At 38.9% G+C, this 15,786-nt stretch overlaps 1 protein-coding gene across 1 annotated transcript; it reads left to right on the forward strand.

Annotated features, from left to right (window-relative positions):
- The first annotated feature begins 11,554 nt into the window (after nucleotides 1-11,554).
- LOC135777771 (uncharacterized) lies at nucleotides 11,555-15,704 on the forward strand. The gene is made up of 7 exons (XM_065288004.2): nucleotides 11,555-11,638; nucleotides 13,038-13,234; nucleotides 13,316-13,541; nucleotides 13,979-14,054; nucleotides 14,293-14,558; nucleotides 15,019-15,085; nucleotides 15,520-15,704. Exons 1-7 carry the CDS (start codon nucleotides 11,624-11,626, stop codon nucleotides 15,702-15,704), a joined length of 1,032 nt encoding a protein of 343 aa, XP_065144076.1. The 5' UTR covers nucleotides 11,555-11,623.
- The last annotated feature ends 82 nt before the right edge of the window (nucleotides 15,705-15,786 follow it).

Consider the following 15,786-nt stretch of genomic DNA (forward strand, 5'->3'; position numbering starts at 1 on the left):
TTACTCCCAAACTTGAAGTATGATTTACTTATATTTTTAAATTGATTTTATTTGAGTAAATGTAGGCAAAAAATAAATTAATAATAAGTAGAACAAATGTCAATTAAAAAAAATCCCATAGCCAACTGTTTTTAATCAGCAACAAAGAAACTGCGCCTTTGCCGAAGACAAACACCTGAGAAACTCCTTGAATTTATGAATATTTACACTCACAATATGATTTTATTTACTTACTACAAAAGTATAACATATTATACAAATTCTCAGTGAAATTTACTCAACACCATTGCATACTTTTTATCGTGTTTCATACCATGTAAAGGTAAACATGATAATATAAAAAGTAGCCTACTGTACAGTAATGCAGAAAAGCGCATCACAACCATGTTAAAGCTATTAAAATGTTCAGACGCAAAAATGAACTAAATGTAAAATTAGATTAACTAGTTAATGATATTACATAAATGCTCTCGGTCTCTTCAAGGTCTTCACAAATTATTTCGTTATAAGACTCAGTTATCATACATCACGTCTCTTCTACTGTAAGTACACAGAAAAAAATAAGACCAATGATGCGCATTTAAGTCGGATTTTTATGAAGAAAATGTGACTGTTTATGTAACTGGCAAAAGAAAACTTCGCCAACGAAATGTTTGCCAAAAAGCGCGCATTTGTATGACCATCAAAGTCTTTCACCTAAACACCAATAATCTGTGTCATGTTACTTCAATATCATACAGTAGTCTGGAACAACACAAGGACATAACTTCGTGGACGGTAAGAAAAATCTTTTTTCCTATTAATGTTGTTTGCCTGTATGCGTTATGTTCACACTTGATATATGCCAACATCATGATACCTAACGAGGTATTTTGTTGCTTCGCACCACTCTATGGTGGTATGGTATGGTGTAACTTATATAATATACAGTTTTAGTCAGACCCCATATCCCTCCTGGTCGTCTCTCTCACACACACGCATGCACAGGCGCGTACAAAACAAATATTTTCAACAAAGCAACTTTGCCACCATATTTTGTGCTTTTTTTAATGCCGGTTTCATCGCACATGTGAAAAGTGTGTAAAAGTGGTGCGTGTTTTTTGGGCGGTCATGTAAAGAGCACGCGTCACGTGCTTGTGTAGCAGGAGCGGCGTTGAAGCAGCAGTGCTGTGATGAGTGCGATTGTTTTTGCGTTGGCTCTATTTTTTTGCACTCATTATTCTTGAAAGTACTGATGGGGAAATGAAGCACCAATACTTCCCGTGTCAAACCATAATTCGAAGCCTCAACGAGGGTGTCGAAAAAAAGTGCCATTTTTTGGTTAATAAAACAGATAGCAGTTGCTTCTGGAAGCTCCATCAGTGAAGCAACAAGCTGATGAAATTCACTGATGAAATTCACATGAATATTAATGTACGAATAAAGCTTAGACTACATGTGTGTGAATGGTCAATATAATAAATGTATTTACTCATAAGTGTGACAAAAAATTCAAGAATAAATTAATAAGAGTTCATATTCATACGATTTGATACTGTATGTTATTAAACAAGGTTTACACGCAGTATATATACATACAATACTATCTATTCAGTATTATGTAGGACTAAAATATGAATAATGCAAATAACTGATAAAAAACCTCTGGTGATCAAATGTAACATCTCTACCTAAAAGGCTAAAAATGCCAAAAATTGACACTAATTGCACTTGCTTTGTTGATTGTATCTTAAGAGTTTACATAATTCAAATCACAAGAATCTCAGCTTTCCAAGGATATGTGACATGTTTAGCTTTTCTTTTTTGAGTTGTTGTATCGTAAATGTTTCTTTTAAATAATGCTGTGTTCCTCCTACGGTACATTGGAACGCTAAGGGGTAATAGATGCACTTTAAACAAAGCCTTTTTATTGATTCAATAACCCCCAAGAAGCAGTGGGCCACTGGTCACCTTGTTTATTACTTTGATAAAACTGATATTCCATATGTGTAGCAAGGTTAAAGTAAATAAACTCATATTAAGGTTATGTAATGCGGTCAGCGGTTACAAATCGGGATATTTTATTATGGCTTAGAACTCAACTCAACTAATCAGAATCAAAATGCCATTGTTATGGGCCAAGTTTACACTGACATTGTTTTCAAACTCACAGTTGAAGTTAATAGACTTTTCACAAACTAAGGAGGAGAAGCCAGCAGGAGATCTTCAAGTCATCGTAGTTGTTCTGCAAACCTCGCGGTAGCTTCACAAGAGTGTTCTGCTGCTTAAGTAGCATGACACAATATGCAACACCAACAAAGTTTAAAAAGGAGAAACTGGACGCTGCAGGACTTGGAGAGAAAAAAGTCAAATTTTTCGATGGGTATGGTTGTTTTTGTTTTATAAACAAATGTAATAAAAGTTATATAAAATGTTTAGGAATTGGTCAAATGCCAATTTTCTTCATTTGTGACCAGTCACGGAAAGAAGTGACAAAAGTCGGATCTGGGCCATTTTGAGTTACCCTAACATATTCTGAAAGTGCAGTTTCTAAGCTTTCCAACGATGTGTAACACATGGAAATCTGATAAGATTTGGAGAAGTTGTGGCCATTTGAATATAGGAACTCAGACATACTCAAACCGAGAAAATCAAGACAAAAGGGACTCTTCTTTCCAACTGGGGAAGACAACAGGGCTCATTTACATCTCATTTAGCTAAGCCATACCCCCTGAAAAAGCCGTTTTAAGATACAGATGTTCTAGCATCATATGTATTATTTTATCACAGAAGTACAAATGACAACATGCAAAAATAAACATGACTCTTTTTACCTTTGTGTTGATCACAAGTCGAATCCAGTCTGTTTCAGATGTGTGAATTATCCAATGACCATTTTTGTCCACAAATGCGTATAATCCGTGAAATATAGATATATAGTCTATTGTTTACATTAGATTTCGCATGAACGTCTGGTAATACAATATAATATACAATCTGTGGACTATTTACATCGTAACATGTAAGGGTATATGAGATTACACTTCGGTAATTTACTTCCGTTAAACACATGAACCCGCCTTCAAAGTTTGTATTTAAAATAGGGACTTAGTATAATAGATAATCAAAAAACAGCACCGTCGAAAAAACGTGAAGTCCTTTAGAGATGTAACCAATCGCTCACTCGTTCCTCCATCAGCCAATGACTTCATGGAATATATTGATAGACAAAACATGTAGCCAATTATATAACAAATTCAACGATCTCTGTGTAACTTCTGTGTGTTTGGACTCATGCTGTGCTGCAAGAACTGACAGAGAGAACCGACTGCGGCGCCGCATAAAGTCAGTGAAGCGGCTGTGTACGATGCGGCTGACTGTTATTTGTTCTGCCCCGGCTTCTTTTATTTTTCTTTTGTTTTGTGCACCAGAGCTTCGTTTACAGTCTGAGGAGACGCACGCTATAAGTTTGAAAAAAAAAAACTTAGCAAACATGTCTGAGGAACAGGTCAGCCGCGTCCCTATAGTCACATGACTTCACGCTCGAGCCGGAAGAGAAGACAATGCTGAACAAAGTCGTAATTCTTGCTATTTTTGGACCAAACTGTATTTTCGATGCTTCAACACATTCTTTCTGACCCACTGATGTCACATGGACTACTTTGATGATGTTTTTATTACCTTTCTGGACATGGAAACCAAACATAGATTTTCAATGAAGGGGACAGAAAGCTCTCTGACTAAATCTAACGTTAAAACATCTTAAACTATGTTCCGAAAATGAACAAGAGGTCTTCCGAGTTCAGAACAACATAAGGGTAAGTCATTTATTACATTATTTTCAGTTTTGGGCGAGCTATCCTTATTTAGTAGTCACGCTGTTCCCTTTTCGGGATGAAGGCGAAAACACAAGCTTATACAGTATGTAAATATACACACAGACAATGACGCCCCCAGCTGCACGCTAGAATCTCCGGAAAAACAAGCCGATTTCAACAGCAAAATGTACGCTTTTAAATATACAAAAACTGTTATCTCAAACATGGAGAGGCTTCTTCATGATCTCAACTAACAGATTCTGCAATAAAATGAAAATCACAAATTTTGAAAAAAAAAAACTTTGTTTCTCATTTTCTTGAAACTTGTGCTGCCGACTTGGGTCACTGGTTTCCGTGACGGGTCACATTTTTGCTTGCCTTTTAACTTTTTATTTTTGTGTCTTTTTACAGCTGACGAAAATAATGCAGAAGATTTTAGAAATTATATACTAATGACAAATCCAAAACTTGGTAACTGTGGGGGATTTGAGATTTTAAAACCATCAGGCATGACCCGATCTAGGAAGCTGTTGGTTTTGCCTAGCCCAAACACAGGATACACAATCAGGGACGGACTGGGGCTAAAAAACAGCACTGGACATTCTCCCAAATAGGCCCATCATCCGGCCATTAGCCCCTAGCCGTGCGCAACAGACACTAGCGAGGATGTCCTGATACTATGCCACAGTACTGTCAGACTACCAGACAATGTATTCACAACAAGTAACATATCAAAACCAATGATGTAAATAATAATAAAGTTGTTTTTATTAATGAAGCCTCAGCCTTCAAATGCAAACTGAAAAATATACAATGCCCCTACAACTGCATTGAAATAAAATGAAATGTCACTGTCTACAAAACCCAACTTGTAATTACATAATTACTATATACTATAAGTTAAAACTATTAACAAATATTAACTTATAACAAATATAATGAAAGCAAATTTAAAAGTGCAGTAGGTAAGCCTTATAAAACTAACTTTGAAGTAGAACTTTATGAGGTAGAAAAAAAATCTGGCTCCACTGGTACTAACAGCCTGTAGTACAATTTGCAAAAATACACATCTCCCTCTTCAGTCAGATGCACCCATCAGGGCTGGGGGGTCTCTAACTGCATGTCAGTCACTGCTCATGCACAAGTATTCATTATCCCTTGTGGGGGGAGGGGCTTAGGAGACCTTTTGGGCTTTAGTCAAAAAGGGGGAGGGACTGAGAAGTGGCCAATGTTAATGTTTTGTGGCTAAGTCCTGGATCTTCACAATCCTACCTACAGCACCTTTAATGTTGGGGAAGTAAAAGTTTCTTGAGAAGGGCACTATTATCAGCAACTCTGTCTATTATGAGGTCATTGTCAAGTGACATGAGAATGTCCTTCTCTGTGGCCATTAACATGAATGTTTCCAGGTGTTCCTGAGAAGTTCTGCTCCTTAAGCGATTCTTAATGTACTTCAATACAGAGAAACCTCTCTCACAAGCTACCTGTGTCACAGGCAGAGTGAGAAGAAATTTGTAGCCTAAGCCAAGGATGTGATAGGCATTTGTTAGAAGGTTGTACCGTGTAAGAAGTTGGTAGCAACACACTGGGCATTCTTTGCAAGATTTGCAGGTGCTGTTTTTTATTTCTGCCTCTTCCCAAACATCTGGATCATCCTCTGCTACCCTGACTTGGTACTCCTCAAGAACAGATTGTTTAAGACGTGGCCATTGGGCTGCCAGACACTTGAGATCACTTTGCAAATTAGCAGGAGTTGCCCTGCTATCAAATCTGAGCAAGCATTTGCTCATCTCCTGAAATGCAATATCAGGCAAGCCTGTTAAACAAACTTCTGTAAAGTTTCTTGGATCAAGGAGAGCCAAGTCTGCATAGAGGGAACCATGGGTTAAAAAGCGCCTATGGATGCTCTCTGTGACTGTGTCCATCACCTGGTTGTGAACTTGTGCTTCATAGGCACTGTTGGCATTTGTGAAGCTCTCATCACTTGCCTTCTCACCAGCCATTATCTTTGTTTTTCTCTTCCTTTTTTCAGGAAGCATTTCCTCGAGTTCAAGGTCACAATCCTCCTCAGACAGTGTTCTATTTGCCCACAGAACAAAAACATCAGCAACTTTCTTCACTGACTCAAAGTCTCTTGACATTTTCTTCAGAGCATCTTCAGTGGTCAGAACCATTCGGTGAGCAGACAAGATGTCTATACCATGTGTCTGCAGGTATTTTGAGAGTGGTGTTGTGACTTCAAAAATCCTAAGGAAAAGCTGAGCAGTTAGAACTGTTTCATATCTCCTTAAACCCTCCAAGTACCCTTTTGCTTTGACACGTGCTGTTGTTTTCAGGTTTTCCTGGCCCTGACACCTGTCTAGTGTCTTGAGGACATCAATGTAGACGCACTGGTCTGGCTTTCCAAAGGACCCAAAAATCCTCTTTAAAGCAACATCCTTGGCCCCCCACCTTGTTTCTCCGATAATGGAAAGGCGCTTGTGTCGACTGTCATGGCTTTCTTGCTCCCACACATTCATCCTTTGGTATGACTCACGAAAAAAGACAGCAATGTCATTCAATAGTGAGAACAAAGATCCACTGGAGAGGGACACTTCAGTTGTATCAGCCAGAACCAAGTTTAGCACATGTGCATAACACCATCCATGCACTTGGTTTGGTGCTTTAGAGGACAATAGTGTGGAAAAACATTACTGACGCAGTTCCTGATTTCCAAGTTAGATTTTTCAATCACATCTGCAAGCATCTGAACAAAATATTGTCCAGTAGATGCTTCACATTTCATCACTGCAAAAAGCCTTTCCTGTACTGTGTCTTTGACATACCTCAGAACTATTGAGCACTGATCTTGGGATGTGATGTCTTGTGTTGTGTCAATCTGCACTGAAAACATCCCAGCTTCAGTAACCTCTTTTGCAATAGTCTCTTGAATTATCTGCTGCACTGTAGTAACTTTCATTACAGTTGTTTTTGACAGAAATGTCACAACAGAACCTCGACCTTTAGCCTGGGTTTGATGCATCTTCCTGCTTTTCTCTATGCATTCTGTGAGATGTTCCTTCATGCATACATCATATTTATCCAGAAGAATTATAAGCTCTAAAAAATTCCCATGATCAATACTCATGTCATCCAGAGTGTAAGCTGCTTCAGACTGTGTCCCTCTGTAGCTAAGTCCTCTCTTGCCAATGACCTTAACTATGTCTACAATACGTTTCAACACCTGCCGTCTCTTGCGCACTTGATCTCTGTGGGCCTTTACTTTGGGACCATGAAGCAGACTGGCTATATCAGCTTTTGATGCCCATAAAAAATAAGCTTCAGCACACAGCCTGTGCATGTTGCTCCTTTCATGCTCCTCTACTCGCTGACTGACATGCTTCCAGTCCTGCATTCCACTTATAAAGGGATTTGTTTCACCTAACTTGGCAAATGCTAAACAAACTCTACAATATAATGTGTTATTCTCCTCACAGTATGTGAGCCATTTGCGGTTGGTACCATTTTTACAACTGAACACTCTCTGTAGGGACAGGTTTTTAGGCTTTTGCTGAGGGTGGTTAGCAAAAAATTGTTTCAGGCTGTGACTATCTGACTTGGGCCGTTTGAAATATTGTGATGTAGAGCATCCTGGGACATCCTTGCACTTCCCTGCACTCTCCCTGTCATCTTTTGTACTGCAACTATCTTCAACCTGAATAAACAAATAATTTTAACGATTTTATTAGCTTTTATTGATGCTATGCGTTCCTTTCTGTTAAAAAATTAGAATTGAATAACCTGTTTAATATTCTGTCAATGTCATATTACACTTTAATTTATATTAAGGCTGTAAAATGATGAAAATGGCTAGGCCCTATTAATTTTGTCTGTGAAGCTTTCACAACAACCACCAGGTCTTTGCCAATTCCACAATACTAAACACAAATGAAAGACAAGGAAAAACTGTACTGATGGAAGACAGACAGAAAGTGCAAGCTATGATTTTTTGGTTAAACTAAATTTGGTAAATTATTTAGACACCTTCCCTGTATGTTAGCACATTTAGAGTGGTAGCAATGCATCCCTGATATTTTCCCATTTAATTCAATACCTTAGTCTTCATTGTAGCAGAAAATGTGAGCTCACTACAACCTCTCATATATAATATGAGAGGATTGGGAGAGACGCTGACGTCATCAGAGAGAGACGCTGAGAGAGAGCGACGAGGAGTCGCAAGCCCGAAGCTCCGTTGAGCTTAGCAGCTAAATCCTATTTTTTCATTATCTTATTCCTATCTAAATAATATAACTTATTGCTTATCTTAGGAATACTTCACCTTGACGATTACTGAATTGTATTACTAAGCGAAACGATTTTATCACTTGTAAACACCCAGTGTTAGCATATAGCCCGCTAGCATCACCACTCGGTGCAGGTTAAAGCTAGCATTTCTTACCGTCTGTTTACTTAAACCTGCCTTCGTTGGCGATCTAATGGCGGATTCATACGATGTATGCTTTTCTGACCTGTCCACACCAGATCGGGAAGCTGTGAAGGAGGTGCTGCCCAGCCTTCGCAGAGGCAGCATACCTCACATCACCCTGACCACAGACGCTCGTAGGCGGCCGAGGCGTGCTGCGAGCCAGCACCCGTCTCGATGCAGCTTCACGGACCGCGTTGGGGCTAACGGAGACGCCATCGCCCAGCATGAAAACGGTAAGACTCCGCTTGTCATTGTAACCTGCACTACTTGCCACATGTACAGTTTAGCTTCTTCCGTCAGCATAGAGGGGTTTACATGTGCTAAGTGTATTGAAGTAGTAAGGCTGACAGAGAAGGTTGCAGAACTAGAATCGCGCATCCGAACGCTAGTTGAGGACAGTAAGACCGCTAATGTTAATGTTACAAACACTGTTTCGGGTGCGCCTAGTGTTATGCGTAATACACCTGGCTCGGTTCCGACTTCAGAGTCAAGGCGGCTGACTAACTGGGTGACTGTCAGGCGGCATAGTCGCATTCGGCACCCAAATCACGCTCCTGTTTTAATATCAAACAGATTTTCTCCACTCAGCAATACACCGGCTGAGACATCTGTTAAAAGTGCCCTGGTTTTTGGAGATTCTATACTCAGGAACGTTGACATTGAGGCACCAGCCACCATAGTCGATTGTATACCGGGAGCCAGAGCGTCTGACATTAGATCCAAATTAAAAGTGCTGGCTAATGCTAAACGTAAGTTTTCTAAGATTGTTATTCACGCCGGCACGAATGACACCAGACTCCGCCAGTCGGAGATCACCAAAGATACTATTAAAGAGGTGTGTGAAATTGCAAAAACAATGTCAGACAATGTAATTTGCTCTGGTCCCCTCCCCGCCTACCGGGGGGATGAAACTTACAGTAGATTAGTGTCTCTTCATGGCTGGATGTCAAAGTGGTGCCCTCAGCATAATGTAGGGTTTGTAGACAATTGGAAGCATTTCTGGGGAAGACCTGACCTGCTAAAGAGAGATGGCCTCCATCCGTCTCCGGAAGGTAGTGCTATACTCTCTAGAAATCTGACCAATAGTCTTACTTTTGATAATGTCTGACTATCCAGGGCCCAGGTCAGGAAACAGACAGATCGGCTTACCCATCAGTCTGTTAGCTGCCTTGACATGTCAAGATCACATATATCCCAGCACATAGAGCCTTTTTTACCAGAGTACCAACACATCTCGACTGTGTCTGTTCCTCGAACAAATAAATACAGAGCACCGTTTACCTCGTCTCGTACAAATCTTATTAACATAAAATTAGAACACAATACATTAAAAGATGAAACTCAAATGTTAAAATTCGGCCTTCTTAACATTAGATCGCTTACCAATAAAGAACCTATTATCAATGAAATAATTACTGACCAAAACTTAGATGCACTCTGTTTAACAGAGACCTGGCTTAAAGCAGACGATTACATCAGTTTAAACGAATCCACCCCACAAGACTATTATTATAAACACGTTCCTCGTCTAAAAGGGAGAGGGGGTGGTGTAGCTACAATATACAACAAAATGTTCAAAGTAAACCATAAATCAGAACTAAAATTTAATTCGTTTGAAATAATACTGTTAAACATGGAAATAACTGATCGTAACAACAAACAGCTTTCGTTCTTTTTAGCTACCATATATAGGCCTCCGGGCCACCACACAGATTTTCTTAAAGAAATAGCAGACTTCCTATCTGAGCTTACAGTCACTGTAGACAAAGCTCTTATCGTTGGTGATTTTAACATCCATGTGGATAACTCAAAAGATGCATTAGGACGTGCGTTTATGGATGTTCTAAATTCTCTCGGTATTAAACAAAACGTGTCTGGACCCACGCATACTCGTAAGCACACATTAGACTTAATTCTGTCACTCGGACTCAATATTAATGACATCGAAATATCACCCCAGAGCGATGCCGTTTCAGACCATTGCCTTGTGTCATACACAATACTTCTAGATAGGACCGTTCAGTCTACAACACGCTACAGATTAGCCAAAACAATAATTTCCACCACTAAAGATAGCTTTATTAGCACTCTTCCAGACCTGTCTCAAATGAAACATGTAGCAGATAACCGTGAAGATCTGGATATTATAATAGAAAACCTGAACAACGTTTGCTCTAGCACGATGGATGCCGTTGCTCCCATACGAAAAAAGAGAATCAAAGAAAAAACGCCAGCTCCATGGTATGACCATCATACTGCAGCCCTTAAAAAAGTAGCTAGAAAAATGGAAAGAAACTACCGAAACACAAAATTAGAGGTATGGCGTTCAGCATGGAAAGAGAGTGTTCAACACTACAGACAGGCTATTAAAACCGCCAGATCTACCTATCTCAGTACACTTATTAAAGAAAATCATAACAACCCTCGTTTCCTCTTTAGCACAGTTGCGAAACTGACTAGAAACAAAGAACAAACAGAAACCAATAGTAAATTCCAACACAATAGTAACGACTTCATGAACTTCTTTACTAACAAAATTATTTCTATTAGGGAAAACATAGAAACTTCGCAAGCAGCCACAACTCTACCCAATAGTACATTGACCACTAGATTATCATACGAACATCTTGAGTCATTTAAACCTACTACAATAGAAGAGCTCTCTAAATTAGTAACGTCATCTAAATCATCGTCCTGTATATTAGACCCCATTCCCACAAAATTACTAAAAGAGGTATTTCATGTAGTGTCCGACACGGTACTAAATATCTTTAACTCATCGCTAGAATCAGGTTACGTATGGGGTGAAAATACTGCCAAAACTTCACACACACACAAAACGTGTTTTACTCGCGCCCAACGATTCACAAACAAACTCAGTGTGGTTTGCAAATACAAAACATCATTCACAAACTAATGCATTTTGTTCCGCAAATAAGAAACGTACCTATCAAACAAATGCAGTATGTTTTACATATATAAAAAGAAAAGTATTTCTTTTATGACAAAAATATCCTCCAAATACAAACTAAAAATCTTTCAAGTACGAAAAAAAATCCTCCAAGTACAAACTAAAATCTTTCAAGTACAAAAGAATCCTTCAAGTATAAAAAAAAAAATCCTACAAGTACAAAACAAAATTCTACAAGTACGAAAACCTGTCACGTGACTTTTGGCACTAATTTTCCGCCTTGCTGATCCACACACACGCCTTCAGATTCACACACATGCTTGTAAAATGGGATGTAATTTGCACTCCACAACAGCAGGTGGCGCTGTTACCGACTTGCTTGCCGCCGCCACGGACATGGAAAGAGAAGAGAAGAAGAAACGCTAGCGTGAGGAGGGTGTTTTGAACACGATGAGCGGCCAACAGGTGAGTTTGCAGTCGTTGGTGAAAAATCAAATGTTAACTTAACTCCAGACATGTCTGTCGTGGGTAGAGTTATATATTTAAGCAATGTCGCTCGAGTAGGAGTGTGATATTGGTTTATATTGTCACGGCTGTGATTAGTCCAGAGGCACGAGGCCGATATTGCTTTATACAATAGTTCGACGGCACACGTTTGAAAAAAGAAACTAAAAAACAACAACGGAGTTATTTTATAAGCCTCTTTGTTTGGGAACTACTTTCTTCCACCGCGGATTTGAAGGCCAGAATGACAGGTAACACTTTTGGCTGTTTTGAATCTCATAAGTCATAATAATTCAATAGAGCGAATAGCCGTTTCTTAATATTACCATTTCTTGGTCATAAAGTGTAGTTTTAAGATTAGTTCAGGGAGAATATATATGTATAATATTCAAATCTGCAGTTGATTAGTAAAGAGCGCCTTTTTTGGTGTCATGAAACTATTACTTGTTTTCTAATTCATATTTAGTGTCTGTTGTGTTGTCATTTTGGCGCGAGGTAAAATTGAATAAAACTTTATTTATATACCATTGCTTTTCCATTTAATCTTAACGCAGTACGAGCACTCGCTTTATTATTGGACTTTGTTCTTGTCAGTACTACATAACCCTCTATGGCATGACTTTTTATTTTTTGGGGAAAAAAATATTTCACCTCACTTTTTGGGAGCTTGGGGGTCACTGATAAAATATCCATCATACAATTTATCCCCCCACCACCCCTGACTCAGAATTTACTTTGTTTTTTTTACAAACGTTATTAACGTGGCTATAATTCTGGATGCTTTAACATGTTTCATGAATTTATTTTTTATTTTTAGTATAGGTATGCAGTGTCATAGGTACATCTTTGACGTTTATAACAAACCAAACCGTTTGAAAATCGGTAAAAAATTAAGCAAGTTATGGTCATTTAAAAGTACCTGCATCATTAAAACTCAATGCTACGAGTGAGCGAGCGCCCTGTCGTAATATGGCCCCCAAAATGCGGACGTTGCACTCAATTGGCCAGCAGCGCGGACGAGCCATCTAGCCTTTATACATATCTATGGGCTTCACAGCCTCTGACAGCGCCACCCATCAGTACAACCTAACTGAACACAAACAACTACAGTGATTACACAGCCCATTACAATATTGCTGAGATGTTGGTTAGTAATTATATCTAAGTTAGTGTGAACAGATAAAATGTGTGCATACTAATGTGTTGAGTGTTTCATTTGGATTTGAATTTGTGAGCTTTAAATGATCAGTTCTCTTACTTAGTAGATGGTATTTATTTAGCTGAAAATTGCTTTTTATGCTAATTTTAAAAAAAGCATTGAAACCTTTCCTTATTCTTGTTTGTATGTATGTGTTTCCAGAAGTCGGACTATGCCAATATTGAGAGTGCTGCACGGAACTTGCTGTCTCTCTTATCAGCAAGTGTCAGTCAAGGGCAGGTTGAGGTTCCAGGCCAGAGCCAAGTTCAGGTTCAGATTCAGGGTCAGCGTCCCAGCCAGGGAACTTTTCAGGAATCAGGAGTCAGGAGGCAGGCCAATGTGCAGCAGGAGATGTCAAAGTTAGAGAAAGTACAATGTGTCTACAATGTATGTAGAGCCATTCAGATTTTGTATGACATGCCTTTCAATTTACTGCACAGGTCTTTTCCTGCTCTTTTTCGAAGAGAACGAACAAGTGGAAAACGCAGGTTTCCAACACCACTTAAAATGGTTTCAGCACCATTTACAAAGGCCACAAATATTCAGTTTTATTTACTCCCAAAACCCATGACCAGAACTCCACAGGGGTCTCAGGAGCTCAGCCTGTTAATGGCAGGCTTGGGAAAACGCATGATATCAGTGTCTGAACACTGCAACCATGAAGAGGTAAGGATTTCTAAAATTGTGTAAAATTTTGTCTAAAGAGATCATTAGATGTAATTTATTATTGAAGGGATAGTTCACCCAAAAATGAAAATTCTGTCTTCATTTACTCACTCTCAGGTTGTTACAAACCTGTATAAATGTCTTTGTTCTGATGTACACAAAGGAAGATATTTTAAGAAATGTTTGTAACCAAACCGTTCGTGGACCCTATCTACTTCCATAGTATTCTTTTTTCCTACTATAGAAGTGAATGGGGTCCAAAAACAGTTTGGTTACAAACATTTCTCAAAATATCTTCCTTTGTGTACATCAGAACAAAGACATTTATACAGGTTTGTAACAACCTGAGAGTGAGTAAATGATGACAGAATTTTTATTTTTGGGTGAACTATCCCTTTAAGATGTGCCCATGGTTTGTTTTATATTGTCCTAATAAGATTTCAGCAATGCTGCTGCTTGAATTCCCTAAACTGGAGACTTTGTCTGGTGGATGGCTGTTTCATAAGGCAACTGGTAAGCAGATACAGCATGATTTGACATTGTGTGACACATCTGAAATGGACTTTTGAAAAACAAGTTAAAACTGGGTGCTTGCAGGTTTTCATGCACGACTGTTGTTGGTGATTTACAGAGGTGGATGACTTACTCAGATCAAAAAACTGTGTTGTAGAGTTACACATTTTCAGGCTCACAAACCTTTTCTTACTTTAACCTCTGTTAATTTGATTTTCCACTGTCCAACATAATAAAGGAGGGAGTGGCCAGAGAAAACTTGTGTTGATCCCACCGGAGTCTGAAGGCTACACTGCAAAACTGCTTAAGACTGTGTCCAATAATGGAAGACACACGATTTTCATCGTTCCACTTCAAAATGAAATAGACACTACACCACTACCTTCTGATGCCCCTGAATTCAGAAAAATGCCCAAATCTCAGTGCAAGACCTGTGGAGAAATTTTACCGTTACAAGTTTTGGCTCTGCATGTAGACTCTTGTGGCAAGTCTACAACAGAAGAAGTAAGTTTTTCATAACATGACACTTAGTTTATTAAACCTTTCATTTTCACTGAATGCATATCAAAACAGCAATTGCTTCACTACTAGGCTGCAAGATACATCACATGCGATTGTCACGCACATCTCGTCAGTAAAGCTGGTTCCTTAACTGGTAGTAAATCGCCATCACCTGCTGTCAGATGGAGTGGCATTTACTACACAGAGCTGTAGTTCACTGACAAGCCGGGAAATATCGCATTCATAATGCGGATGAAATGCCTGCGATTATGAATGCGATATTGCCTAAGGCTCTGTGTAGTAAATGCCGCTCCATCTGAAAGCAGGTGATGGCAATTTACTACTAATCAAGGAACCAGCTTTACTGATGAGATGCGCGTGACAATCGCATGCGATTTATTGTGCAGCCCTATTTACTACTAAAGTGATGTCATTGATAATGTTAACCTGATCCACTTAACAGGAAAATGATGAGAATGCTGATGAAAAACAAGATCAGGATGTTTCATTTGTATCCTGCAGCCAGAACAGTAAGTACAATGACATCACACTTTTAAAAGAATAACTTTACATGTTTTAAGCTATATTGATTAATGTGGGCTGGATTGCTTGTTGTTGTTAAAAAAAAGTGAAGAATAAGCATGATAATTGAGTTATTCTGATTGATGTTCTTGTAGTCTAACCATGGGACTGATTTTCTTTTTTTTCTCTTCCTGGTTGTTTTGTTTTCTAATTACCACAATGTTGTTGTTGTTGGTATGTCTCCCCTGCTTGCACAGATCATTAGAAGTGTAAAATTTCAATCATAATATGATTATATTATGATTTCTCCAGTTTGGGCTTACATTTTATCTAAATATTCTATACATAGTAATGGAAGTAATTGGTTCCTTGCTAACATTAAGATTTAAGTTCATAATTTTCTTTTAAGTTAATGTTGATTACTGTATTTGTCTTTTTTCAGCTTCAACAGTCGCTGCAGAGACTGTGTGTCCCATTTGCCAAGTAGTGTACCCTGCTGACATCATTGAGATGCATGCCAGTGCCTGCAGTGAGAGGTATGTTGTTGTCCCATCCCAGATAGCACACGTACGTCGCGGAGATGTCTGCGCGATGTCTTCTTTTTCGTCTGGAAGACGTATTATATAGGGCGTTTGCTCATCTGGAAGGCGTCGCCGAGACGTCCGACCCAGCTGTTTGCAAGACACCCAGCAGATCTTTACAAGATGTA

Source organism: Paramisgurnus dabryanus, chromosome 22, assembly GCF_030506205.2.
Source record: "Paramisgurnus dabryanus chromosome 22, PD_genome_1.1, whole genome shotgun sequence".
Classification (NCBI taxonomy): domain Eukaryota; kingdom Metazoa; phylum Chordata; class Actinopteri; order Cypriniformes; family Cobitidae; genus Paramisgurnus; species Paramisgurnus dabryanus.

Coding starts and splice junctions, on each gene's coding strand:
- LOC135777771 (XM_065288004.2), top strand. Junction 13,235..13,315: donor GTGCAGCAGGAGATGTCAAA/GTTAGAGAAAGT, acceptor TTTACTGCACAG/GTCTTTTCCTGCTCTTTTTC. Junction 14,055..14,292: donor GCTGTTTCATAAGGCAACTG/GTAAGCAGATAC, acceptor AACATAATAAAG/GAGGGAGTGGCCAGAGAAAA.